Source organism: Rhinatrema bivittatum, chromosome 6, assembly GCF_901001135.1.
Source record: "Rhinatrema bivittatum chromosome 6, aRhiBiv1.1, whole genome shotgun sequence".
Classification (NCBI taxonomy): Eukaryota; Metazoa; Chordata; class Amphibia; order Gymnophiona; family Rhinatrematidae; genus Rhinatrema; species Rhinatrema bivittatum.
Genome location: NC_042620.1, coordinates 371,007,118 through 371,034,121, shown reverse-complemented (window position 1 = coordinate 371,034,121; position 27,004 = coordinate 371,007,118). Strand labels below are relative to the sequence as shown.

Genomic DNA, 27,004 nt, shown 5'->3' with positions numbered 1-27,004 from the left:
AAGAGTGCAGTCTACTGCCAGATTGAGAAGATCTGCAAACCATGGTCGACGAGGACACTCTGGTGCAACTAGGATCACCGGACCTTGATACGTCTCTATCCGTCGGAAAACCTTGCCCACTAGAGGCCACGGAGGAAAGACATACAGGAGACACTGTCAAGGCCAGGGAAGAACCAGCGCGTCGACTCCTTCCGCGCCCTCGCCTGCGGCTGAAGAACCGGGCGGCCTTTGCATTTGTCGCGGTTGCCATTAGATCCACATGGGGTCTCCCCCAACGCTGTACTATCCTTCGCATTGCGTCCTCCGAGAGTTCCCACTCTCCGGGATCCAGGTGTTGTCGACTGAGAAAATCTGCCTGAACGTTGTCCACGCCCGCTATATGCGAAGCCGCTAGCCGCTGTAAGTGTAGCTCCGCTCATGTCATCAACTCGTCGGTCTCCAACGAGACTAGATGGCTTCTGGTGCCCCCCTGGCGATTGATGTACGCCACTGTGGTTGCATTGTCCGAAAGAATCCGAACCGTTCGACTGCGTACCAGTGGGTAGAACCCCTGCAGCGCTAGACGGACTGCTCTGGTCTCCAGCCGATTGATGGGCCAAGTGGACTGTTCCATCGTCCATCGGCCTTGGAGAGACCTGTCCTGACAGACAGCCCCCCAGCCGGTGAGACTGGCATCCGTGGTGACGACCACCCAATCCGGGTTCTGTAGAGACACTCCCTGAGCTAATTGTTGAGGGTCCAGCCACCACTGTAAGCTGAGCAAGACAACATCCGGGATGGGCAGTACTGCTTGAAAATCTCTCGACACTGGGTTCCATCGCGAAAGCAGAGACCTCTGGAGAGGCCTGAGATGAGCGAAGGCCCACGGAACCAAATCGATTGTTGAGGCCATGGTTCCCAGTACCTGGAGATAATCCCACGCCGTGGGAGGAACTTGTGCCATGAACCGTGTTACCTGAGCACGCAGAGCCCAAGCTCTGTCCGGGTGCAGAAATACCTTGGCTCGGCTGGTGTCGAAGTGTGCTCCCAGAAAATCCAGCGATTGGGACGGTATCAGTTTGCTCTTTGAGAAATTGACGATCCATCCCAGAGACTGAAGAAGCTGTACTACCCTGTCTACAGCACGGTAACCCTGCGTCCTCGACTTCGCCCGAATGAGCCAGTCGTCTAGATAGGGATGTACAAGGATACCCTCCTTGCGGAGCGCCGCCGCCACCACTACCATGATCTTGGTGAAGACACGCGGAGCCGTCGCCAGACCAAAAGGGAGAGCACGAAACTGAAAATGCTGTCCCAAAATCTTGAAGCGTAAGAAGCGCTGATGATGGTGATGGATCGCGATGTGAACGTATGCCTCTGTAAGGTCCAAAGAGGCCAAAAATTCTCCCGGATGCACGGCTGCTAACACTGAACGGAGCATTTCCATACAAAAACGAGGAACTCTGAGACACTTGTTGACTGTCTTGAGATCCAGGATACGTCGAAAAGTGCCCTCTTTCTTGGGAACCACGAAGTAGATTGAATAATGACCTTTTCCCAGTTCGGAGGCCGCTACCGGTACTATAGCCCCCAGCTGTAGCAGACGATCGAGAGTCTGTTGGACTGCTAATTGTTTGAGACGGGAACCGCAAGGAGAAAACAGAAAACGATCTCGGGGTTCGTGTACAAAATCTAATACGTAGCCTTGTCTTAAGATGTCCAGCACCCATTGATCCGACGTAATTTGGACCCACTCCTTGTAAAAGAGAGTAAGGCGACCCCCCAGGTGGGGAATCCCCTCTTGGGTCCTTCTGGCATCATTGTGAAGCCTTCGAGGAAGGACCTGCCCCTTGAGTATCCTTACCGTGGCGGCGCCCTTGAAAGGACCGGTTCCAGGTGTGTGATCGTGTAGAAGGAGCCCGAGGTGTCTGCTGTCTAGTAGGACGCGACCTCCGTTGATTCCGGTACCTATTTCTGGAGGAATAAAAAGATCTAGAAGAACGTGGACGATCTTCTGGTAGCTTGTGCACCGCATTCTCATTAAGAGATTTGATGAGCTGATCCAAATCTTCCCCAAATAGGCACCTACCCTTGAAAGGAAGGGAACTCAGGCGCGTCTTAGACGAAGCATCTGCCGCTCAGTTGCGTAGCCACAAAAGACTACGAGAGGACACCGCCGCCACCATGGAACGAGTGAGGACCCTTAACAGATCATAAAAAGCATCAGCTCCATAGGCAACCACCGCTTCAAGTCTATCAGCCTGAATAGTCTCTGCCTGTGGTAAAGATTGGGAAGTGAGAAGCTGTTGTACCCAACGCAGAGCTGCTCGCTGTGCTAGGGAACGGCGGATAGCAGCCCTCATCCCCAACGCTGAGACTTCAGGTAAACCTCGAGCTTGCGATCCTGGACATCCTTCAACGCCGTCCCGCCCATGACCGGAATGAATGGTAGTATGTTTCGTGACCGCGAATACCGCTGAATCAACAGCAGGAACCTTAAGAATCTCCAAGAAATCAGTGGGGAGAGGGTATAACTTTTCCATGGCTCGACCGACTCGAAGATTGGCCTCAGGAGTATCCCACTCCCTTGAAATCAATTGCAAGATGTTGTGATGCCTGGGAAAAGCTTTCGCTAGAGGTCGTAAGCCCGCTAGGAGAGGATCCCCTTTCTTAATCTTCGGATCCTGAGCCACAGGATCTGGAGGAGGGTCAATGTCCATTTCCTGGAGGATGTGGGGGATGAGATCATCCAATTCCGCTGCTTGAAAAATACAGAGGACCCTCTGGTCGTCACCTTCTACCTGGGCCGCCAGGGAGGGATCATCCGCATCTGGATCTTGCCATGGATCCCCCGACGGTTGTTGCAGCGATATAGGAATCACGGGGGGGGGGGGGGGGGGGGGCTGAGTGGACCCCGCACCCCCTGTGGGCAAAGAAGCCCTCCCTAAGGGAGGGTCTGCCGTCGAAAGCTGTGTCAAGCAGGCCAGTTTGGGGGGAGGAGGACCCCAAATTCCAAGATTCGGATCCCTGCTCTGTAAAAATGCCTTGTGCATTAAAACAATGAATTCTGGCGAAAAAGCGGGAAGTGCTGATGAGGGGCCCCCCGAGACGTCGTCCCCTTGCCTGCCCTGGTCCGTTGCGCTCCGAAACTCCATACTGTTAGAGGAAACCTGGAGAGGAGCGTCGACGTCCTCCTCAGAGAGAGCTGCCTCCGAGTCAGCTGAGAAAATGGCCGCCGTTCCTGCGCTGAGGGGAAACGGGGCATGCCGCTTCCTGCCAGCGCGGTCCGACTCTCCTCCAAGCTGCCTACCAGGTAAGCCATACTCCCCCTCAGGAAAAGCTGAAGAAAATCCCTCTGAGGTCTGCCGAAGCCCGTGCCGAGCTCCGGAGCCTTTCGGCGATTTTTGCATCGCGGCGGGAGGGAGGGGGCGAGGCGGCTGCGGCGCGCGGCAACAACTGAAGCGGCGAATTAATAAAACTCTTCGGCCTCCGGACCCCTCACCGTCCCCAAGAGACCGTCGGGGAAAAACGCCATCCCGACGGTGAGCAGCTCCAGGAATGGGTCGTCGCAGAGCTGCAGGGCGGGAACTCCAATCACTCCCTGAAAGGGAGGAGGGGAAAAGGAAAACTCCGGGGCTAGGGGGAGCGGTCGGCACTACAGACTTTCACCCCTCATAAATTCATGTTCCTACCAACGACTGTAAATGAAATAAAAATAACACTTACCACACTCTAGCCAGGCAAGGAAGAGGAAAAAACAAAGAGATAGGAAGAGAGAAATAAAGTGACAGGCAAAAAACACAGCCTGTCAGCAAGTTCCTGACTGGAAAACAGTGTCTCTCTTTGAACGGAGTGGTCCTGTCAGAACACTACAGAACCTATCCCTTAGAAGAAAACCTTTATCTAATATTATTTAATTGATTCCTCAAAGAGAAAATAAAACTAGAAAAGTGCTGGGGACCACAGTGTCCCCTGCTCAATCTGCTGGAGTTAGAACTATACTGAGGATTGAGGCGAGGGAGGCGTGGCTATATAGGTCCTCCCCTGGGAATTTTTGGTTCTAACTCCATCTGCTGGACAGGGAACATAACCTGTCCACCGAGCCGCGCAGCCTGCCTCCGTTCCCTCCGAGGCTGCTCCAATTTCGAAGCGGCCTCGGAGGGAACTTTCCTTCCACGTCCCCCCACCTTCCCCTCCCTTCCCCTATCTACCCCACCCCCCAGCCCTACCTAAATCCTCCCCCCCCCCCACCTTTGTCGGGCAAGTTACGCCTGCTTGAAGCAGGCGTAACTTGCGCGCACCACCCCGGCATCCCCCGGCAAGGGCCGCAGTGCCGGGGGACTCAGGACCGCCCTCCCGGCCCGCCCCCGAAACGTCGCCACGCCCCGGACCGCCCCTGCCACGCCCCCAGATCCGCCCCCTCCCGCCCCTTTTACGAAGCCCCAGGATTTGCGCACGCCAGCGGCCTGTGCAAAATAGGTGCGCCGGCGCGCAGGGGTTTTAAAATCTACCCCATTGCTTCCTTAACTCAATTAGGTACAATCACACTTGTTAATGCCATTAATCTCATTATCCTCTGTCCCTTCCCCTCAATGAAGATTTCTGTTCTTAGTTCATTGCTACTTATATTGCAGTTTAGAGCAAAGGGTTCCTGGGAGCCCCACTGCAGTATACTTTTCAGAGCTGATGATCAGTGTACCACATTTCTCTCCAATCAGTCTCACTCTGAACAAAGAGGAAGTGACGCACAAAAAAAAAAAAGAGAGAACATGAATATTGTGACTCTCAAAGACAGCTGAAAAAAAATCTTTAAGCTGCAATCAGAATTAAGAGACTTAATTGAGTCAAATCTGTAGGATGATTAGTGCATCTGGAAAAACTTTTTTAAAATGGTTTTCAATTAAATTCTCTAAAATCAGTGTCTGTTAAGCAGTATGCACATACCTCCCCATGCACTGCCTGCTGACATAGCTATGGCTGGTGTACTCTGCACAGTTGGAACAAATGCAGACTGAAGATCGAAGAGATCACTTGAAAGATTGGGCATGCTGAAAATGTAAATCAAAGTACATGAATAGATTTATCTGCTGCTTTCTATATACAAACTCATCTTTGCTGAAGGTTCTTTATGATAGCTGTTAAAGTACTGTTTTTCATTTGCACTCACTAGATACTATGTTAATTAGGAAAAGTTTAAATTCATAAGGACTGTATCCTTATTTTCTTTGTTTTTAGAACAGATTGCTGATAAAAAAAAAAAAAAGGCTGAACTGGTCCATCAGAATGACTGGTTTGGCTTATATAATGCATAAATCTCATCAAAGTTAATTAAATCATAAATAAACTCAGCAAATGTTTCACAAATTAATTTTTAATACTTGCTCTTTAAACTTCAATATTTTTTTCATCTCATATGTAGTTTCAAGAAGATGCAATATAGCAAACAGAATCAATATAAAAATAATTGCAGAACCAATAAAGGCAGTTGAACTGAGCTGTTTTCTTTACTTCAGATATCAACCTGGAGATTTACAACAATTAAAGTGTTTTTTACCTATTGGTGGTAGATGCTGGTGCTGAAAACAGGTCAACAGCTGCAGTGGTATTCACACTTTTGCCAGATAAAGTGCTTGGAGATGCTGATGTGGAATTCGATACCACGGAAATCTCTCTTAATCGTTGCTCCTGAAATATAGTTATAAAGGAAGTCTAGTCATTGATTTAAAAACAAAAACAGATACAGTAGATTTGTATACCATAAACAGTGTTTTCCATAGACAGCACGATCAATTAGCCATGACATGTGGGTAATGTCACCCAATGGCACCAAACAGATCAGTCTCTCCTAGCTAGTAGAGCTTTTAGCTGTGAGCAGGTGTGGGAATTCCTACTTGGGCATTGCATCGTGAGCCTCCTCAGTTGATTTTAGTGCTAAATATAGCTAGGTAGTTGACTCTCCAGAGAAGTGGGTGGGTATTTAGCAAGGATAATTCATCCCATCTATGATAAACATTGTTTATAGTAAGCAAACTTGGTTTTTCCTTCGATAAGCAGGCTGAATTAGCCATGACATTTGGGGAATCCCAAGCAGCTGAGTGTTTACTGAACACATAAACCACCATGAGAAGTAGAATACTGGGTGAACAGACTTTGTAAATCTGCTTGCTAAATTTACTCTAACTCCTTGAGAAGATGTCCAGACAATGGGACGTAAAGGTGAGTACTGACAACCAAGTTGCAGCTTTGCAGATGAGAGATACTGCTCACAGATGAGCAATGAATGAGGCCATAGCTTTAATTTCATGAGCTTTGATTAAGTCTCTGATTTGCAGGCCTGATTATCTGAAGCAATGATGGATGCAGTTTGCTGTCTAGTTTGACAATGTATGTTTGGCAACTGCTGTTAGGATAGTAACATACGAAGAGCTGCAAAGTCTGCAGAGTTCTTCTTTTGTAGTAGGCTAAAGATCTATTAGTTATAATTTTTAACCTATCATTAAAATCATCCATTGTACCAGAAGACTGGAGAGTGGCCAATGTAACCCCAGGGGCGATCCAGGTAACTATAGACCAGTGAGCCCGACTTCAGTGCCGGGAAAAATAGTGGAAACTATTCTAAAGATCAAAATCATAGAGCATATAGAAAGACGTGGTTTGATGGAGCACAGTCAACATGGATTTACCCAAGGGAAGTCTTGCCTAACAAATCTGCTTCATTTTTTTGAAGGGGTTAATAAACATGTGGATAAAGGTGAACTGGTAGATATAGTTTATTTGGATTTTCAAAAGGCATTTGACAAAGTCCCTCAGGAGGAGCTTCTAAGAAAATTAAAAAGTCATGGGATAGGAGGCGATGTCCTTTCATGGATTACAAACTGGTTAAAAGACAGAGTAGGATTAATGGTCAATTTTCTCAGTGGAAAAGGGTAAACAGTGGAGTGCCTCAGGTATCTGTACCTGGACCGGTGCTTTTCAATATATATTTATGATCTGCAAAGGAATATGACAAGTGAAGTTATCAAATTTGCGGACGATACAAAATTATTAAGAGAAGTTAAATCACAAGCGGATTGCAATACATTACAGGAGGACCTTGCAAGACTGGAAGATTGGGCATCCAAATGGCAGATGAAATTTTATGTTAGGTTCCATATTAGGAGCTACCACCCAGGAAAAAGATCTAGGCATCATAGTGGATAATACTTTGAAATCATCGGCTCAGTGTGCTGCAGCAGTCAAAAAAGCAAACAGAATGTTAGGAATTATTAGGAAGGGAATGGTTAATAAAACAGAAAATGTCATAATGCCTCTATCGCTGCATGGTGAGACCGCACCTTGAATACAGTGTACAATTCTGGTTACCATATCTCAAAAAAGACATAGTTGCAATGGAAAAGGTACAGAGAAGGGCAACCAAAATGATAAAGGGAATGGAACAACTCCCCTATGAGGAAAGGCTGAAGAGGTTAGGGCTGTTCAGCTTGGAGAAGAGACGGCTGAGGGGGGATATGATAGAGGTCTTTGAGGGGGGATATGAGAGAGGTCTTTAAGATCATGAGAGGTCATGAACGAGTAGATGTGAATTGGCTATTTACACTTTCAGATAATCGGAGAAAATTCTTTTTCACTCAACACACAGTTAAGCGCTGGAATTTGTTGCCAGAGGATGTGGTTGGTGCAGTTAGTGTAGCTGGGTTCAAAAAAAGTTTGGATAAGTTCTTGGAGGAGAAGTCCATTGACTCAATGGCATGGGATCTTCTTGGTGTTTGGGTAATTGCCAGATGCTTGTGGCCTGACTCAGCCTCTGTTGGAAACGGGATGGTGGGCTTGATGGACCCTTGGTCTGACCCAGCATGGCAATTTCTTGTGTTCTTGAGTGCAGTCTAGGATGTGACCTCAAGAAGAAGGGAGGCAATATGATGGCTCGATTAAAAGGGAAAGCTAATAAAACCTTCAGCAGAAACTTTGGGTGGGTGAGGACCACCACCCCCTACTGTGGAAAAACTGTGCAAATGGTGAATAATGAATTAATGCTTGAAGTTTGCTGATTCTTCTGGCAGATCTTACTTCTACAAGAAATACTTAAAAACAAAGCCCACTAATAGTTGAAAGGGCAGCTTCATTAACTGATATAAAACAACATTCATATACCATGGCACAGGTGGTTTGTGCACCGGAAGCTTAATTTGTCATAAGCCTTTCATGTATCTTGATCGGGCGGATGAGTTGATGTTAGCTTTAAGCTGCTATGGTGCTGAAATTCACTCAATAGCTATGTGGCAAGGCCTGATTCAGACAGAGCTAGTACGTTACTAAATGTTTGGGGTCACATAAGAATGGGTCCAAGGCATTATGCTGACACCATACACAGAAACCTTTCCATTTAAAGCCGTAAATTCTTCTAGTTGATGTCTTCCTGGCAGATACTATTATGTCTTCAATCTCTCTGGGAAAAAAGATCTCAGATTACTGAAGGTTCAACATCCAAGCCATTAAGTTGAGGAATGGAGTATTCGGATGGAACAGACTTCCTTCTTGAGTTAATAAGGCTGTGTCTGTTCCCTGATGAATCTGAGGACTGCTGGAGAGATGTACAAGATATGCAAACACAATCTGTCTGGACCACGCTGGAGCTATGAGGAAGGAAAGAAAGTTGTGGTAGGTGGAAGGAAATCAGTATGTTTTATATAAATGCAAGTGTGCCCCAGGACTAGCATTGTCTGCACCTCTTTTTAATGTGTACACTGTTCCAATTTGTAAAATTTTATCCAACTTGGATGTTGGGTATCATGTATTCCCTGATATCACCTAGTTTTTTTTATTCTCCTCAGAGAGTCATGTACTGAGGCATTGAATAGTATTGTAAACTGTCTTTCTATTATCAAGACATGGTTATTCGATAAACTGACACTAAATATGAGCAAAAAGGATCTTGTATTTGGCAAGAACTCCTGCTAATGATTTCCCTCTTAAAATGTTGTTAGGAGTTTGCATACCCATCAGAGATCACGTTCAGAACCTGAGTGTGTTGATGGACACAAAGCTCACAATTTGACCATATAAAATAAGTAGTCAAAAATTCGTATTTTAAATTTCAGATGCTGCACAGGCTATTTCCCTTCATGTAAACAAGATCTAAAAACTGTTATACATTCATTGGTTTCATCTATAGATTATTGCAATGTACTTTAACTTGGTTTGCCCTACAACACCATGTGAACTTTACAACATATTCAAAATTCGGCTGCTCGTATAATATAGGGCAGTGATTCTCAACCTTTTTTCTATCAGGACACACCTGAGAGATGACGCTCACATGCATGACACACTGAATACATGACCATCATGGGACTAAATATAAACATATACACTGCATCCACAGGAATCTCCAGCTTCCTAACCCTGAGTGCAGAGCAGAACTAAGACATTTCCCTGTACAACTCAGCATACAAAAAAAAGATATTCGGATGCTGGTGTCATCTCAATAACAGCATCATAAACTCCCTCTACTACCAGCTGCATTGTAAAATAATACAGAACACCCCCCCCCCCCACACACTCTATACATGTCTATCAAACCTGCCATACTGTAGCAGCCCTAACTTCAAGAAATGAAACCGCAATAGCCCTACCCATTAAAAGGCAGCAGTTCACCACCAGTGTAATATCATATTGAGAAAATACAATAAATAAGACTGATACAAATGCCTACTTGCTAGTAAAACACCTCATCTCAGTCACACACATACAGAATACAGACAGACCTACCTTCACTTAATATAGAATAAAATACCACAAATTAGAAATGCAGAAACAAAAACTGGAATGGAAACCCCAAGAAGACCTTCTGCATGCAGTGAAAAACTGAAGAACTAGAAACAGAAATATATGTCCTTCTACACTAAGCAAAGTTCAAAGATAGAAGAAATGCATATTCTCAAAACTGACAGTATGGTTCTTGTACCAGGTCACTCCCCTCCATGAACCCATCACCCCTCACTTCTAACTACTCAATCGTCCCTTCACATGCTCATATCCCTATCCAACATTTCCAACACCCCTCCCCCCCACCTCTGCATCCTCTTCCCTGTGCTTCTCTCCCCTACACAACTCTCCCTGCCCTTCCCTCTCCCCTTCCCTACCCAGCATACTTCTGACCACCTCTTTCCCACCCCTTTCTGCTCAGCATTCTCTGATCTCCCTTCTCCCCCAATCCAGTGGCCCTCACACCTCCATCTCTACCTCCAATTCCATCTCTCCTCCCTTCCCAGCAGCTCCCAGTCCCTCTTTCCTCCACAGCAACTCCAACTTCCTTTCCCCCACCCCTTCCTACCCAGCAGACTCCTGACTCCCTATCTCCCAAGGCCTTCCTGCCCAGTACATTTACCCCTCCTCCTGGTTCCCAGCCACCATAAAAGTCTTCAGTCCAATCCAGACTCCCTCCCGCTTTACCAGCAGCAGATGAGAGCAAGAAGCATTGACGAAAGAAAGAAGATGAGGCAGCAGTAGCAGAAGTCAGCAGTGGATCTATAGAGCATGCACCTCTCTCTTCCTCATGCTCCTGCTTTCTTGCCCAGGCCCCATGGGGTGAAGAGAACATCAGCAGCCTCACTGTCAGGCCAGCAGAGGAAGATAAAGTTGGTGTCCTGCCAGGCCTATATGAACAGGAATTGGTGATACCTAGCTCTGATCTGGGTGAAAGAAGAGAATAACCTCCCACTGGGCCAGGAAGAGGAGAAGGAAGCAAGAGCAGCTTCCTCTCATACCCAATAAAGGAGAAATCGGCCAACTCCCATCCAGACTGAGGAGAAAAAAGCAGCCTTCTGCTGGGTGTGCGACAACTTCCAAGACCTCGTGACACACTTGTTGAGAACCACTGGTATAGGGGATAACTCTTCATCAACATTTCCTCCATTTTGATAAAGTATCATTGGCTACCAGTTGTACTGGGGATTAAATTTAAAAGTATGTTAGTATTTAAAGGGATTAACGGTTTTGCTCCTTCAAGTTTTAACGCTGCCCTGAAATTGTATCAGCTGATGAGGACACTGATATATGCCTCTAAAGCTCTGTGCCTTCTTTTAGAATTGTGTGACTTGCATCACGTGAACATTTGTTTTGTGTTCATGGCTCTCTGTTATGGAATGCCCTACCTTGGCATTCCATAACAGAGGGAGGTAGTAGTCATCAGATTCAGAAACGAGGGAGGAAGTAGATTCAGGAAAATGTTGAAGACTGTTTTATTTAAGCAAGCATTCAATTTTCAAGGGTGTCAACCAAATTCAGGAAAATGCCAGAGGCTGTTTTGTTTTTAATAGGTTTCAGTTTTCAAGTGTGATTGTTAACTGAAACTCGGGTTAGGATTTTGTAAACATCATCTGGTTCATTTTTTAACAGCAGGTCGCTTTTATTATTTATGTATGTATGTATGTATTGCATATAGTCTTAATATTGGTTGAAGCCATATTTATTTGTTTTGTTGATTTTAGAGGACTGCTTTTAAAATCTCTATGCTTTAATGTCTACTTTATTCTAATTATGAATGTTATATAAACAGCCTAGAAACATTGGTAAGTGGTTTATAAATTAATAAATACATTAAATTAGTCAAGCTCAGTCCTTTAGCACTTCCTGTACTGTTTTGGATATCAGTGGAATTGATGGAAAAGCATACATTCCAGTTGAGCAGGAAAGCATCCTGAACTGATCTGAGCTCGCTGGGTAGAATGGAGCAAATTTTCTTCAGTTTTCTGTTCTGACAAAAATAGGTAGATTGCAGAAGACCCATAAGTTGGATAGTCTGTCAGCTGTTGATCGTTGCAGAAACCACTTGAGAGGATGAAAAACTCTGAGATGATTCATTAACGTATTAGAAATCCCTGGAAGGTAGATAGCTTGCAGGACAGCTTGATGTTTGCATGCCTACTCCCATATCCTTACCATTTATTTGCAGAGTCCATGACTTTGTGCCTCTCAGCTTATACACACAGAACATGGCCACTTAATTGAATTAGAATGCTTTTTATTTTTATTTATTTATTTAGAGTTTTTTCTATACCGGCATTCGTGATGAGTATCACATCATGCCAGTTTACAATAAACAAGGGGGTGTAATAATAGGTTACAATAAAAAGAACAAACAACAGATGTTAAGCACAAACAATTGCAGTTACAATAAAACAGGGAAATGCACAACTGGGAGCAGAGAAAGGCGATAGGAAATTTAACAGAATACATTTACCAAACTTTAACAGAATGCATTTACAAAATTTATGGTATTTACTAGGTTATGCCATTTGCAATGTTATAGTTTTCTGCGTTAGGGTAATGACTGAAAGTTGGTTAGTGGTGAATTAGGATTCATTCGGTGTCTGGAAAGGCTTTTTTAAATAACCACATTTTGAGTCTTTTCCTGAATGTTGGGAGGCAGGGTTCCTGCCACAGATCCGGTGGGATGGAGTTCCATAGAGGAGGGTCCTGCTGTGGAGAATGCCCTGTCTCTGGAGAAAGTGCATGAAAGTCACAGAACATATCTGATCGCTCTCAATTCTAGTAGTTTGATCTGAAAACATCTTTCTACAAGTGACCAAGTCCCTTGATTCCAAAAAGGTCCAGTGTAAGCACTACAACTTTTTTAGGCATCTGCTGCAAATGTTATTTGATGAGAGTGCAAATGGAGTGGAGCTCCTTCTTGAGAAATGCAAGGATTTAGCAACCAGCGCAAGTACTGTTTCATGTTCTTTGATACTTGTACTTTGATTGTCAAGAGTTGAGTTAGCTGGTCCCACTGATAGCAGAAGTTCCTGCAGGTGACTGATATGGAGGCAGGATAGTGAAACTACATGAAAGGATGCCCTGCCCTGGGAGACTTGTCCTCAGTGCGAGGGGACAATACATCACATGGAGAGCAGGTCCTTGCTACAGGATTACTTCCTGCTACACCAGGGTGATGTTCTCCTACTGGGAGACCTTTCTGATCCAAGCAGCACTGGGGCTGCCGGACTGGATTTGGGACTTGGCTACTATGTCCCTGAAGGTCTCATCAAAGTACCTCTCTCCTCCAAAGTGCCTCAGCTCCTCCAAATCTGCTACTCTAGCTTCCAGAGAGCAGACTCGTTCCCTGAAAGCCAGGAGATCTTTGCACAGAGTGCACACATACAATCTCTCACCGGCGGGTAAAAAATCTTAAATGTGACACTCAATGCAAAAGACTGGAAAGCCCCCCTCTTGCTGCTGGACTGCTGCCTTCAATGAATCTGTGAACCCTTGGGCCGCAACAATTGTGTGTGCTATGAAAGGCTTACTACGATTCCTCGTTGATGGGAGATGAACCTCAGTGATAGCGACGAGGTCAGAGGAAGCCGAGATTGGCTGGCAGTGTTCTGGATAATCCATGCAGTCCTGTGTCGGGGCAGGCAGCAGGCAAGGAGGTCCAAATCAAAAGCAAGGTCAAAGGCAGGCGGCAAGCAAGGCAAAGTCCAGATCCAAAGCAAGGTCAAAGGCAGGCGGCAAGTAAGGCAAAGTCCAGATCCGAAGCAAGGTCAAAGGCAGGCGGCAAGCAAGGCAAAGTCCAGATCCAAAGCAAGGTCAAAAGGCAGAGCAGAAGCAAGGCACAACGCACACCAAACTGGAACTATTGCAAAGGCACTGTGGGAACCTCAGAGCCATCAGTTAGAATAACCCCTGTTTATTGTAACTTTCTCTTCCGTGCACTTGTTTTATACTACTGTAATGTATACTCCTATGTTTTAGTTATGTATGTTATAATGTATTGATCACCCCTTGTTTTATGTAAACCGACATGATACGTACTCCCGTGAATGCCGGTATAGAAAAACACAAATAAATAAAATAAATAAATCTTAAATAGTCCTAGACAGGAAATAGCTCCTGGGAGTGTCATCTTGCCGCGGCTCCTTTAACTAGGGGGAGGAGCCACCCCCCGCCTAGTTAGGATCGAGGCTGTCCCTGTAGAGATAGTGTTGCTGGCTCCCTGACGACGGCGGCCCGGGGAGTGCTGAGGAGACTAGCATCTGCCGATGATAGCGTCAGCATGGAGGTCGCGAGGGGATCCGGAGCAGCTACGAAGTGAAAACAGAGGTGCTGGCTCCCTGTCGCGACTGTCGCTGCCGGTAAGTGCGGTCAACCGTGGGAACCGGCAACCACCGGTCGCAGCAGTTCCTAGTTAAGTTTAGGATACTAATGGAGTTGGAATGAGAGTACTTTAAATTTAAAGGTGAATTTACTAATTAATCAGCTAGTGTCCTACAAGGGGATGATTAAACTTTCAATAAGGGCTGGTACAATAGTATGATTTAGATAAGACCCTGATTGATTTTTAATGAGAAAGTGTCTCGGGAAAGAGACACTAGAATTAACTATCTCTGGCTTGCTTATTACCTCAGACACACACAAACTCTAAAGAATATATCCCTCAATTTCACCTTTCACCAAACTTTTATAAGTCCAAACATTTCTGAAAGCTATACTTACCAATCCTCTTTAACCACTGTTAAATTAATCTTCACTCAGTTAATTGAAGGGTTTGAGATTAACGGCGCGCACTTCCGGTCCTCCTCTACTGCAAAGGGTGCTGGACCTCTGGAAGCGGAGGCTGTGGAAGTCAATCCCTGGATCACTTGCAGTGACCTCTGGACTCCTCTCCCAGGGGATGCGGGGAGCAGTATGCAGATGAGCCTTCCGGTCTTCCTCTACTGCAAAGGGTGCGGGGCCTCTGGAAGCTGGGGCTGTGGAAGTTAATCACTGGATTGCTTGCGGTGACCTCTGGATTCCTCTCCCAGGGGATGCAGATGAGCCTTCCAGTCCTCCTCTAATTTCTTAGTCTTGGCTTTCTGAATCTGATACTGTACTATCAACTCGCTATGCCCTACTGATTATACTCCACTTTCCAAACCAAAATCTAACAGATGTGGTGGAGGGCTCCTTGCCTTAGTCAAAGCTTCCTCTCACCATGAAAAAATACCTTATCCTCTAATTACCCTAATGAAATCTTACTTATCTCAACTACTGTTGCGAACTTTCCAGTAATTTACTGCTCTCCTGGACTTCTACAAGTGGATTGTGATACATTACAGGAGGACCTTGCAAGACTGGAAGATTGGGCATCCAAATGGCAGATGAAATTTAATGTGGACAAGTGCAAGTTGTTGCATATAGGGAAAAATAACCCTAGCTGTAGTTACACGATGTTAGGTTCCATATTAGGAGCTACCACCCAGGAAAAAGATCTAGGTATCATAGTGGATAATACTTTAAAATAGTCGGCTCAGTGTGCTGCAGCAGTCAAAAAAGCAAACAATGTTAGGAATTATTAGGAAGGGAATGGTTAATAAAACGGAAAATGTCATAATGCCTCTATATCGCTCCATGGTGAGACCGCACCTTGAATACTGTGTACAATTCTGGTCGCCGCATCTCAAAAAAGATATAGTTGCGATGGAGAAGGTACAGAGAAGGGCAACCAAAATGATAAAGGGGATGGAACAGCTCCCCTATGAGGAAAGGCTGAAGAGGTTAGGGCTGTTCAGCTTGGAGAAGAGACGGCTGAGGGGGGATATGATGGAGGTCTTTAAGATCATGAGAGGTCTTGAACGAGTAGATGTGACTCGGTTATTTACACTTTCGAATAATAGAAGGACTAGGGGGCATTCCATGAAGTTAGCAAGTAACACATTTAAGACTAATCGGAGAAAATTCTTTTTCACTCAACGCACAATAAAGCTCTGGAATTTGTTGCCAGAGAAGGTAGTTAGTGCAGTTAGTGTAGCTGGGTTCAAAAAAGGTTTGGATAAGTTCTTGGAGGAGAAGTCCATTAATGGCTATTAATCAATTATACTTAGGGAATAGCTACTGCTATTAATTGCATCAGTAGCATGGGTTCTTCTTAGTGTTTGGGTAATTGCCAGGTTCTTGTGGCCTGGTTTTTGGCCTCTGTTGGAAACAGGATGCTGGGCTTGATGGACCCTTGGTCTGTCCCAGCATGGCAATTTCTTATGTTCTTACAGAGAAGGGCCACCAAAATGATAAGGGGAATGGAACAGCTCCCCTATGAGGAAAGACTAAAGAGGTTAGGACTTTTCAGCTTGGAGAAGAGACGGCTGAGGGGGGATATGCTAGAAGTGTTTAAAATCATGAGAGGTCTAGAATGGGTAGATGTGAATCGTTTATTTACTCTTTCGGATAATAGAAAGACTAGGGGGCACTCCACCAAGTTAGCATGTGGCACATTTAAAACTAATTGGAGAAAGTTCTTTTTTACTCAACGCACAATTAAACTCTGGAATTTGTTGCCAGAGGATGTGGTTAGTGCAGTTAGTATAGCTGTGTTTAAAAAAGGATTGGATAAGATCTTGGAAGAGAAGTGCATTACCTGCTATTAATTAAGTTGACTTAGAAAATAGCCACTGCTATTACTAGCAACGGTAACATGGAATAGACTTAGTTTATGGGTCCTTGCCAGGTTCTTATGGCCTGGATTGGCCACTGTTGGAAACAGGATGATGGGCTTGATAGACCCTTGGTCTGACCCAGTATGGCATGTTCTTATGTTCATATCGCTAAAAGTAAAAGAAGGCTATGCAAAACTCATGATCCTCAGAAAACTAAAACCACTAACACCAACTGATTTCAGAACAGTACTTCAGGCTCTAATTTTCTCCAGCACGAACTACTGTAATGTACTTTTACTAGGACTCCCAAGTACAACTCTAAGACCCCTACAAATACTTCATAACACAGCAGCTAGAATACTAACCGGAAAAAGAAGGAGAGACCATATAACTGAAACCCTAGCGGAATTACATTGGTTACCCATTGAACAAAGAATAAAATACAAAGCGTTATGTACCCATACATAAACTAATACATGATGAAAAAGCTGACTGGTTAAACACAGCACTAAGAGTACATGGCCCACACAGAAACCTTCGTTCAGCGAATAAAGCACTCTTAACCATTCCTTCAGTAAAGACAGCAGGACTAACACAAGTGAGAGAGAGGGCTCTATCCTTAGCAGGCCCCACCCTCTGGAACGCAATGCCGGTAGAGATCAGATTACAAAATGATCTCAAAACCTTTAAGAAAAGTTTAAAAACATGGTTTTTTTAAACAAGCATACTATAAAGAGACTGGAGAATAGAAAAAAAATACAGGAAGAGGCAGAAGAGCACCAACACACTGCACTACTCTCAAAATGTGCAACACTATATCACCACAAACATAATGGTAAAATACAGAGAATAAGAATTTTACCAGTGATTAGTACCATAAAGGCACACCTGGGCATGACCTACTTCACTTTTCAATTGATTACTTATTCTTTTGATATATTGTAACTGAAACTTTTGTGGCACCTGTTAGAATGTACTATAGTACGCACTCAATCACCTTAATTTATGTGCCAACATGTAAACCATTGCGATGGTATTTAACTTAGCGACGGTATAGAAAAGATTTTAAATAAATAAAATAAAGTTAGGGTATCATGGCCGGACCCTAAGCACAATACACGGATATCGTCCAAGGACAATCGGGGCACCGACGAAAACCCGACGCCATGGCTTCGACAAAAATTTAGCCGCGGTGTGATCGATGGCTAGTAGGCCCCAAAGGGAAAACTCGATGGGAATCGACCGCAAAGGAGGGTAAAGCCTTACCTTTCGACCACAGATTACGGATATCAATAGGGGGACCCCTATAGGATAGAATGTTTTGAACATTTTTAAAGTTCCGTGAGGAAAATTCCTGTCAGCAATCTCTAGAGAGCTCCTTAACCCGCGTGGCTATTGCTGCATGTAAAAAAAAAGAGACTGAAGGGCTGCATGTAAAAAAAAAGAGACTGCAGGGCTGGTGCTATGCTTGGCATGCACAGTAGGTGCCTATCAAAGTTCTAGAAACTTTGACAAAAGTGGTCCGTGATTGGGCTCCATCCTGTGATGTCACCCATATGTGAGGACTACCATCCTGCTTGTCCTGTGAGAATGCTACTAACCCCTACTTTGAAGGGACAGACTCCACACTCCATGAAGCTAATAGGTAGCACTTTTACATCAAACTATGGAAGACCTGAAAAAGCCATTGCTTATCCTGGTTATGAGCAAGGATCAAATCTATTCTTTGAGATCCTACTATGTACTGGTGAGCTCGACTGGTCAGTGTCGGACACAGATGGACTTTTGGTTTATCTCAGTATGGCATTTCCCATGCTATTTCTTATGTTTATGAATTTCATGCTCAGATTTCTTTTTTTTCTTTTTATTAATTATCAATTATACATTCATAATCAAATGCATATACAGAATTGGAGGATTTTACATTACAACATAAGAAAATATTCCTTCCTTAATTAATCATATAAATCTAAATCTACTCTGTCCACGTCCACATTATAAAGGGGGGGGGGGGGGGAGGCGTCTCAAACCTCATTACAATTTCCATAAGGAGAAAAAAAAGACTGACTGGACTGTTATGGAGCGATATCTCAATTTACGTATACGAGAGCAAGCATTCATTACTGAGTTCGCCCAATTATGCAGAGCTTACAACTTCATGTGATTTATTTACCAGAAAATGTAACACTTGTTCTGGGGGAAAAAATACGTAAGTGTTCCCCTGAAACAACAGAATACACTTACAGGGAAATTTTATTAAATAAAATGCTTCTATTTCTAGAACTCTACCTTTAAGATTCAGAAATTCTTTTCTCTTCATCTGTGTTGATCTTGACACATCAGGAAATATACTTATTTTAAAGCCCATAAACAATTCTTGTCGATGACGAAATACAGTCTCATAATCCAATCTTTATCTGATTCTATTAGAAAAGTGACAACCATTGTGGATGGTACTAATAATTCCTCATTTGTTGATTCTAATATTCCAGATATGTTCATCAGTGGAGAGGCTGGTGAAAGTGTTTGCAGGCCCTCCCTATTTAAAGGACCTTTCTAAAATAGTGGTATGAAATATGCCTTAGATATTATTGGCAAAAATTGTTCTGAGATTTTAAGTGTTTGAAGCACATATTTTTCCATAGCGTCCTTAGCTGATAAAGGTTCTTTCAGAAATTTTTTTTTTTTTTTTATTTACTAACATTGGATCTGAGATATCACATCGGTTTACATTCAGGTACTGTAGGTATTTCCCTATCCCCAGAGGGCTTACAATCTAAGTTTTGTACCTGAGGCAATGGAGGGTAAAGTGACTTGCCCCAGGTCACAAGGAGAGACAGTGGGACTCGAACCCTGGTCTCCTGGTTCGTAGCCCACTGCTCTCACCACTAGGTCAATATCCGCAAATTTTTCCCCCTTATTACATTTTCCAACCTTTCCACTTTATTTGTTAAATCTCTATTTTCTTTAATCAAATTTATCTGAAGATTTTTATTTTCTTGATTTCTTTCTTTAAAGTCAAAATATTTTCAGTTGTTTCAATCATATTCTGTTCTATTGTATCCATCTGCTATTCCATAGCTTTTTGAGCTTCTATCACAGGATTAATTTTCATCTGTAAACTTTTATTTAAAGTCTGAATGGCTTCCCATATTTCTTCTAAAGTAATTCGTTCAGGTCTTACCATTCCCAACGGCTCGATGTTTCTTGGGCGAACTTCTCCGTTGCTTGTTGCCTCTCCAGGCCCGGCTGGCAGGACAGATTGAATCCAATCTCTTCCGGTTGAGGGCATTGGAATGGCTGCGTCCAAATCGGCAGTCCTGCTTCCTTCCCCTCGCTCTACCTCACAGAGTCACTCTACTAGCCTCGCTTCTGCTGGGTTCTCTGGAGCCGTATGCAAGATTGGGGACAACGATCTTTGCAGTTCATGCAAGGTCCAGGTTTCCTCTTCCTCCCAAGACCTTGGTGCGAACCTCCTCCACCCGATTCCATGCCTCTCCGAGTCAGGTGAGAGTCCATCGGCCCAAATATTGGTACAGTTTGGGGAGCTATAGATGTTTCGTGCTCCCTAGCCTGGCACTTCCACGCAGAATGCGGCATAACTCACAACCAAGGAAAAAACGCCGAGGAGCCACTCTCACCAGCAAGCAGTCCAGTCAGCCATCTTGGCTCCATCCCGTCTGGTTTCTTTTTTAGTCCAAGGGTTAAACAAATTATGCTTGTACCTGATATGATATAGGATTGGCGGTCTTAGAAAGCATCTCATTACACCCTAAATACAAACATTCTTCATGCATCCACACCTCATTGAGAATACAGAAAAGGGATTTTCATACTGTAAATACAGAAAAAGCAAAAGTGTGTTAAGATGAGTTATAGCACCTGGAGCAGATTTTTCAATACACAGATCTATGTTGGGAGACTATGGATCCTTAAGGACACAAGTCATAAATAAGGAAAATATAAGCTTATTTTAAAATGCATTTTGAAAAGAAAAATATAAAAATATTTAAAGGAACGAATGTAACAAAGTCTAAAAGAAAATTCAGTATTTACACTGGTTTATGAAAGTTCCTATTCTATATGCTCAATGGGGTTTATATTCACAGTAAATTTAAACCTGGTATTGTGATGTGCTAATTATTTGATACAACAGATTTGAACGTTTTTTCACTGATCTACAGGGTCCTAGAAATTAAATATCTGGGAGACTTCCATTTTAAAACAGCAGGTCAATACAAAATGTTGCAACAGTTAAATGCATGTTGAAATGTATAGCTGCATATGTAAAATACTATAAGGCTATATTTGTGTGCAACTAGTCATCCTGCTTAGCCTTGAAGAAAATCACTATATCCCCTTCTGAAATTAAAAATGTAATTATATTATATTAAACATTTTACAGCTATGGCATGCCAGGAACTATTACTACTTTCTGAAGATCTGATTACTAATAGAATCTATACAAGAACTTGCACAGTCATTCCGATTAAACAAAGTAGAGACCAGTATGGCTACAATGGACAGGCTAAATTTTACAGCAATTTACTTATGTCAGTACTACTTAACCATAAAAATGAACATGAATATTTTGTATAACTAATGCATCATTACTTCACCATATACCAAGAGCACTACTAAATGGAACGTTATTAGTCCTATATAGAAATAAAATTCAGATTTTACTTAACATAGTGAATGATAGCAGATAAAGACCAAAATGATCCATCCAGTCTGCCCACCATTTTTTATTTAGTTTGTAGGGTAGTAGCAACTACAGCTCCATGCAGGCCATCCCCAGTCCCCCAAGAGTAAACGACATGCAGCTTTAGAGAGCAGAGACTAAATATCTTTTATTCAAATTTATCTTTTTCTTTTATTCAAATTTATTAATCGCCTAAGTGGGACTAGGCAAGGTACAAAGTAAGAACATACATAAAATGCAAACATGCATAACTCTTTTTATGAAAAGCGAAGACAAACAGGGGCTGAGCGGCAAAAGCATACAACTATACTAGAGCCTAATAGATGGCCTGCTTGAACAACCAGGTTTTTAATAGCATTTTGAAAGTTTTGAAACTCTCTGCTAGGCACAACTCCTCTGGGAAAGAATTCCATATAACAGGAGCCGCAATGGAGAAAGCTCAGTCCCTAGTACTGCACAGCTTGGCATGGACTAGTGAGGGTACGTTGAGGAGGCCCCTTTGAGAGGAGCAAAGTTGTTATGAGGGAAAATACAAATGGAGCAATGCATTGCACCAAGGACTGAGAGTCTAAAATCAATTTGTATGCAGTGACCGCAACTTTATACTTAATTCATTCGGTGATGAATAACCAGTGTAAGTCAATCTATACAAAGAGACACCAAACTGCTTGTGCTAATATTTTGCCAAAACATATAAAAGCGATTTTGTTTACTGTAAGCGATGCTTTCCGCAGACAGCAGGATGCTTTAGACATGCTGTCTGGGTGATGACATCCGGTTGTCATGGGGCAGAGCATTTTCTCTAAGCTCAAGAAGTCTTCATCTGCGGCTGTACGGCTACTTCCAGTGTGTATTGAGCATTCTCCTCAGTTGATTATTAAGCACATATGCAATGGTAGTGTATGGCTGTCCAGGGAGGTGGGAGAGGACACATGGCTAAATAATCCTATCTTTGGAAAACACAATTTATGGTAAGCAAACTTGCTTTCTTCCGTCAATAAGCAGGCTTATTTAGCTGTGCTGTCTGGGAGTCCCAAGCTGAAGGTTGCTTGGTATAGTGTAACATTTGTGCATGTTATAAGCAACCTAAGGTTTGTGGACAGCCATTATTTCCGTTGGACATGATGCAACACTGCTGATCCCACTGCACTGTCCGTTGCTGATTGCTGGTCGAGACAGTAATGGGAAGTGACCAAGTCACTGCTTTGCAGATTTCTTGAACTGGAACATTATGTAGGTGTGCCAATGAAGTTGCTGTTGCTCTAACCTGATGTGCTTTAAGTGGATCCTTGAGCACTAGGGAATGAGACTCATAGCTGAATTGGATGCATTGCATTATCCAGTTTGACAGCGTCCTCTTTTACTGCTTTCCCCGGGGCATTCGGGTTGAAGAAAATGAAAAGCTGCGAGGTACATCTGACTGCTTGAGTTCTCTGTTTGTAATACGCAAGGGCTCTCTTGCAGTCTAACATGTGTAGCTTTCTTTCCCTTTTATTTGTATGAGGTTTAGGGGAAAAAGTTGGTAATGAAATTATTTAGTTTAAGTGAAAAGCTTAAACCACTTTTGGTAAAAAGGATGGGCGAGTCCGTAGTAGGGCCTTGTTGTGATGAAATTGAAGGTAGGGATAATTAATTACCAGAGCCTGGAGTTCTTACTCTCCATGCTGACTTCACTGCTACCAGGAAAAGTGCCTTCTAAGTGATGTGTTTTAAAGATGAGGACTCCATGGGTTCAAAGAGAACCCTCAGGCTATCTAGGACAACATTTACATCCCATGGAACCGGAGGTTTCTGTACTGGGGGGTGAATATGCAGTAATCCTCTCAAACTTCAAAATTAATGGATGAGAAGAAATTGAGGAACATTTATCTGTGAAGTGATATGCTGCTATAGTGCTCAGGTAAACTCGGATTGAGATCACTGTTAAACCAGAGGTAAAGAGAGAGTGTAGGTACTTCAATAAAGCTTTTGGGGAGCAAGTGAAGGGATCAATGCTCCGTTAGACACACCAAGCAAATATCTCTTCCTGGTTGCTATTAACACAACTGTGATTTGTGGTGGCAATTGGAGATGATCTAATACCTCCCGCTCATCCTTGAGTTGAAGAGAGGAGTGCATTGGGTGGATGAGCGCACGCCCCCAGGTTAGAATTCTTGCAGTTTCCTAGAAGCAGGGGCGGTTAAGTTGAAAGTTGTATTAGATAGGAAAACCATGGTTGTCTTGGCCATGCCCAAGCTATAAAGTATTATTTCCGCCTTGTCCAATATACATTTCTATATTGTTTGAGATATGAGCGGAATTGGCTCCCAGTCAAATTCAGAATCCTCTACAAGCTTTTAGTAATCACCCACAAAGCCTTTCTTAACATCTCTCCGCTGGACCTATCGACCCCCCTGCAACTTCATACTTCAACCCATCCTCTAAGATTTGCGCAAAGAGGGACTCTTAGAACACCTACATTCAAAACCTCCTTTAGTAAAAGAGCCTTTTCCACCGCAGGCCCCAAACAGTGGAACCTGCTCCCACCGGACCTTAGGCTGGAACAATGCCCAATTACATTCAAGAAGAGACTTAAGACGCTACTATTCAGACAAGCCTTCCCATAACACTTGTCCTTGCCTCATCCTCCACGGACCTTCTCTTCCTAAGCTCAGATGCCTAAGCACTTTTTCTTCCGCTGACTAAGCTATTTAATATATGTATATTAGTTTCATTAAATCTATGGTAACCCTCCGCTACCCTCCCCCCCCCCACCTTCCAACCCCCCTTCCAATCCCTCATTCCTACCCCCTCCCTCGGAATACCTTGTTACCCCAAAAAGCCAACTGTAATCAGTTCTTACCAGTTTTGACACGTTACTCCCCATGCTTAAGCTGTATCCAAGTTTTTCTCTCCCCCTGTTCTATGTAAGACAACTTTGTCACTGTTTTATGGTTGCAATGTAAACCAGAGTGATAATTAACTCTGTTATTTGAACTTCGGTATAGAAAAGTTATAAACAAATAATTAAATAAATAAATAAATAAATAAATTGAAGGATAGGTGTAGAATAGACCTTCTGGTCCAAGAGATTAGAAATGCATCGTGGGATATTCTGTGATCGCTGGGGAGAATGAACAGAAGGCCTCCACCTTCGTGTTAAGATCTGTTACGAAAAAATCCATGCAAGGTTTTCCCCAGTGATCAAATAGATTGTTCTCTATCTTCTGGTCCAGAGACCATTCGAGAGGTGGAAAAATACTGCTGAGTTTGTCAGCTTTGGTGTTTGCCAACCCCGGTAGGTGTGATGCTTGGAGAAATATTCCGTTTTGTTCTGACCATTCACAGATCTGGACCATTTCTTTGCAGAGAGTCCTGGAACCTGACCCCCCTCTCCTTTATGTAAAACATAGCTATTTGATTACCCGTGCAGATCAGAACATACATTCTTTGAATCACTGACTGGAATGTGTGAAGTGCATGTTTTATGGCTGTTAGTTCCAAGAGATTTATCTGCAGGTGACTTTTCATCAGTGACCATAAGCCTTGGGTTTTCCACTTAAGTAGGAGAGCTCCCCATCCTTTCTTCGATGCATCTGTTATAATGATCAATTGATGGGAACAATTTCTGAATGGTGCTCCCTTAGATAATACCGAAGGTTTCATCCACCACTTTATATCTTTTTTCATTGAGACTGTGAGCCGAATTCTCTTTGACATCATTTGGCGTCACTGATTCCATTGAAACTTTAATCCCCATTGAAGAACATTACATAAGAACATGCCAAAGTGGGTCAGCCCAAGGGTCCATCAAGCTCAGAATCCTGTTTCCAACAGTGGCCAATCCAGGCCATAAGAACCTAAGTCTATTCCATGCTACTGTTGCTAGTAAGTCTAGGATTGGATGGAGACCTCCCGATTTCTTGGGAATGAGAAAGTACCGGGAGTAGTAGCCCTTGTGTATCTGGGAAGGAGGAAGAGGGCAGATCACTTGTTGGTCCAACAGAGTTTTTACTTCCTGATGAAATAACGGTATGTGAGATTGTCTGTTGGTGCGGGCTACTAAATGTGGTACCCGAGTGACTGTAGCCTGTAACCTTGGGAAATTATCTCCAGAACCAATGAATCTGTTATCTTGGAGCAAGCATGGAAGGAAGATGAAATTCTTCCCTTAATTCCGTGGGTGTTGTGGCTGGCTGTCACTTAAAAACTGTTGCTTCTGGGACTGTGATTGTTGCGCTTTCTGGGATCGTTGACCTCTTGGGCAGTTGCTCTGTTGCTGTTGACCTTGTCTTGGCTGCTGATAGGCTGGAGGTTGGTAGGGATGGTAATTTTGGTAACCCCTGTATGATCTACATGGGTAAATGTTTTTCCTGTAGTTTGAAAAATATTTTCTATTAGAAAATGGTTTTTCAATTGGAGATGTTAAAGACTGTACTACTACATTTTGCTCTTTGATTTGAGAGACTGTTTCCCTAAGTTTCTCACTAAAGAGGTTGTCTCCCTCACATGGTAAGTTGGATAATAATTTATCGTGCACATCCTCTTTATTGCACTAGAATGGAGCCACGCTAGATATCTGTCCGCTATAGAAGCTGCTGAGGATTTGGCTCAAGTACTGAATCCCTCCACAGGTTGTTCTGAGAAGGTGAGGTAAGCCCTCTTTGTAAGTCTGCAAGCGGCTGAGGTGTTCCTGTATCTCCTAGTTGCTGTGAGGTAAAGGGTATCAGGTTTTGAACACATTCACACAAATATTGCATTATATAAAATTGATGTTGGTAAATCAGCATTGAGCATGGAATTCTTAACAATCCTCCTGCCAAATTTATCAAGCAATTTGTTGTCTTTTCTAGAAGGTGTATTGGAGTGCAGCTTCATTTTCTTTGCCTTTTTCACTGCAGATTCTACCACAACCGAGGCATGCTGTATGAACCATACTGTAGTGGGTAGATTTTTGCATTTTATATTTGAGATCCAACTTCCTGGTCGCTATAACTAGAGAGTTAGAGGATTCCCATGCTCTATCCATGATTGAGTCTAGTAACAAATGAGAAGGAAGAGTGGTATGCTCCAATCTTCCTCTAAAATCTTCAGGATGCCCATTATTTTGGCCCTAAGATCAAAGGTCCCTCTCCACGACGGGACCTTTGCAATGGAACTCCCCCCCCCCCTCCCCCCTGAGCTTAGACTCGAACAATGCCCAAACACCTTTAAGAAAAGATTAAAGACATGGCTGTTTGGTGAAGCTTTTTTACCCAACTCGGTTGACCATTACGGTTCAGATTAGGCAACGTTGTTGAACTACATCACAAGAAAGACGCTCTGAGGAGAGATATTCCATCATTTGTTCCTCAGCTGTATTACTCGTACCAAGTTATCTAATTGTTTTTCCCCGTTTTGCTTGGCTCCAAGTCTTGATCCCCCTGTTCAATGTAATGCATCTTTGTGCAAAGTTTATTGTTCAAATGTAAACAGAGGTGATTTGTAACTTGTTTACAAGAATATCGGTATAGAAAAATGCCAAATAAACAAATAAACAAACACACACTTTCCTAATTTCAATTTTTAGTAGAATTCCCACTTTTTCTAAAAACTTGGAGTAAGTTAGGTCCTATGGAGGTGATGATGGTTGAGTCATTTCCTCTGGAGGATCTGAAGGGCTGCCTGTTGAGTCCCAGGGGAGGAAGGTGGGGACACATCAGGGCGGTGAGATAATATTGACAAGATTGGAGGGCTCTCAGAGTCCTGCGCACTAATGCTCAGCTTTGAAGGTGACAGAGCATGGTTAGAGAGATAAGAATGACTGCTTCCGATTGAAGTGGGGAATAAGGGGTCCCCGTCTCCTGCTAAGTAGGTAGATTATCAAAAAAGGACTTCAAAATTGAAGTTATTTGTGTCAGTGTTACATCTGCCATTGATGGCTGAGACCTTT

At 43.4% G+C, this 27,004-nt stretch overlaps 1 protein-coding gene across 1 annotated transcript in view; it reads right to left on the bottom strand.

Moving 5' to 3' along the window:
- The window catches only part of LOC115094632 (phosphatidylinositol-binding clathrin assembly protein-like), an 818,237-nt gene that overhangs the window by 334,986 nt on the left and 456,247 nt on the right, over positions 1–27,004 (bottom strand). Inside the window, 2 exon segments of the mRNA XM_029607889.1 lie at positions 4,924–5,027; positions 5,534–5,664. Coding sequence (XP_029463749.1) covers positions 4,924–5,027; positions 5,534–5,664 — 235 coding nt within the window.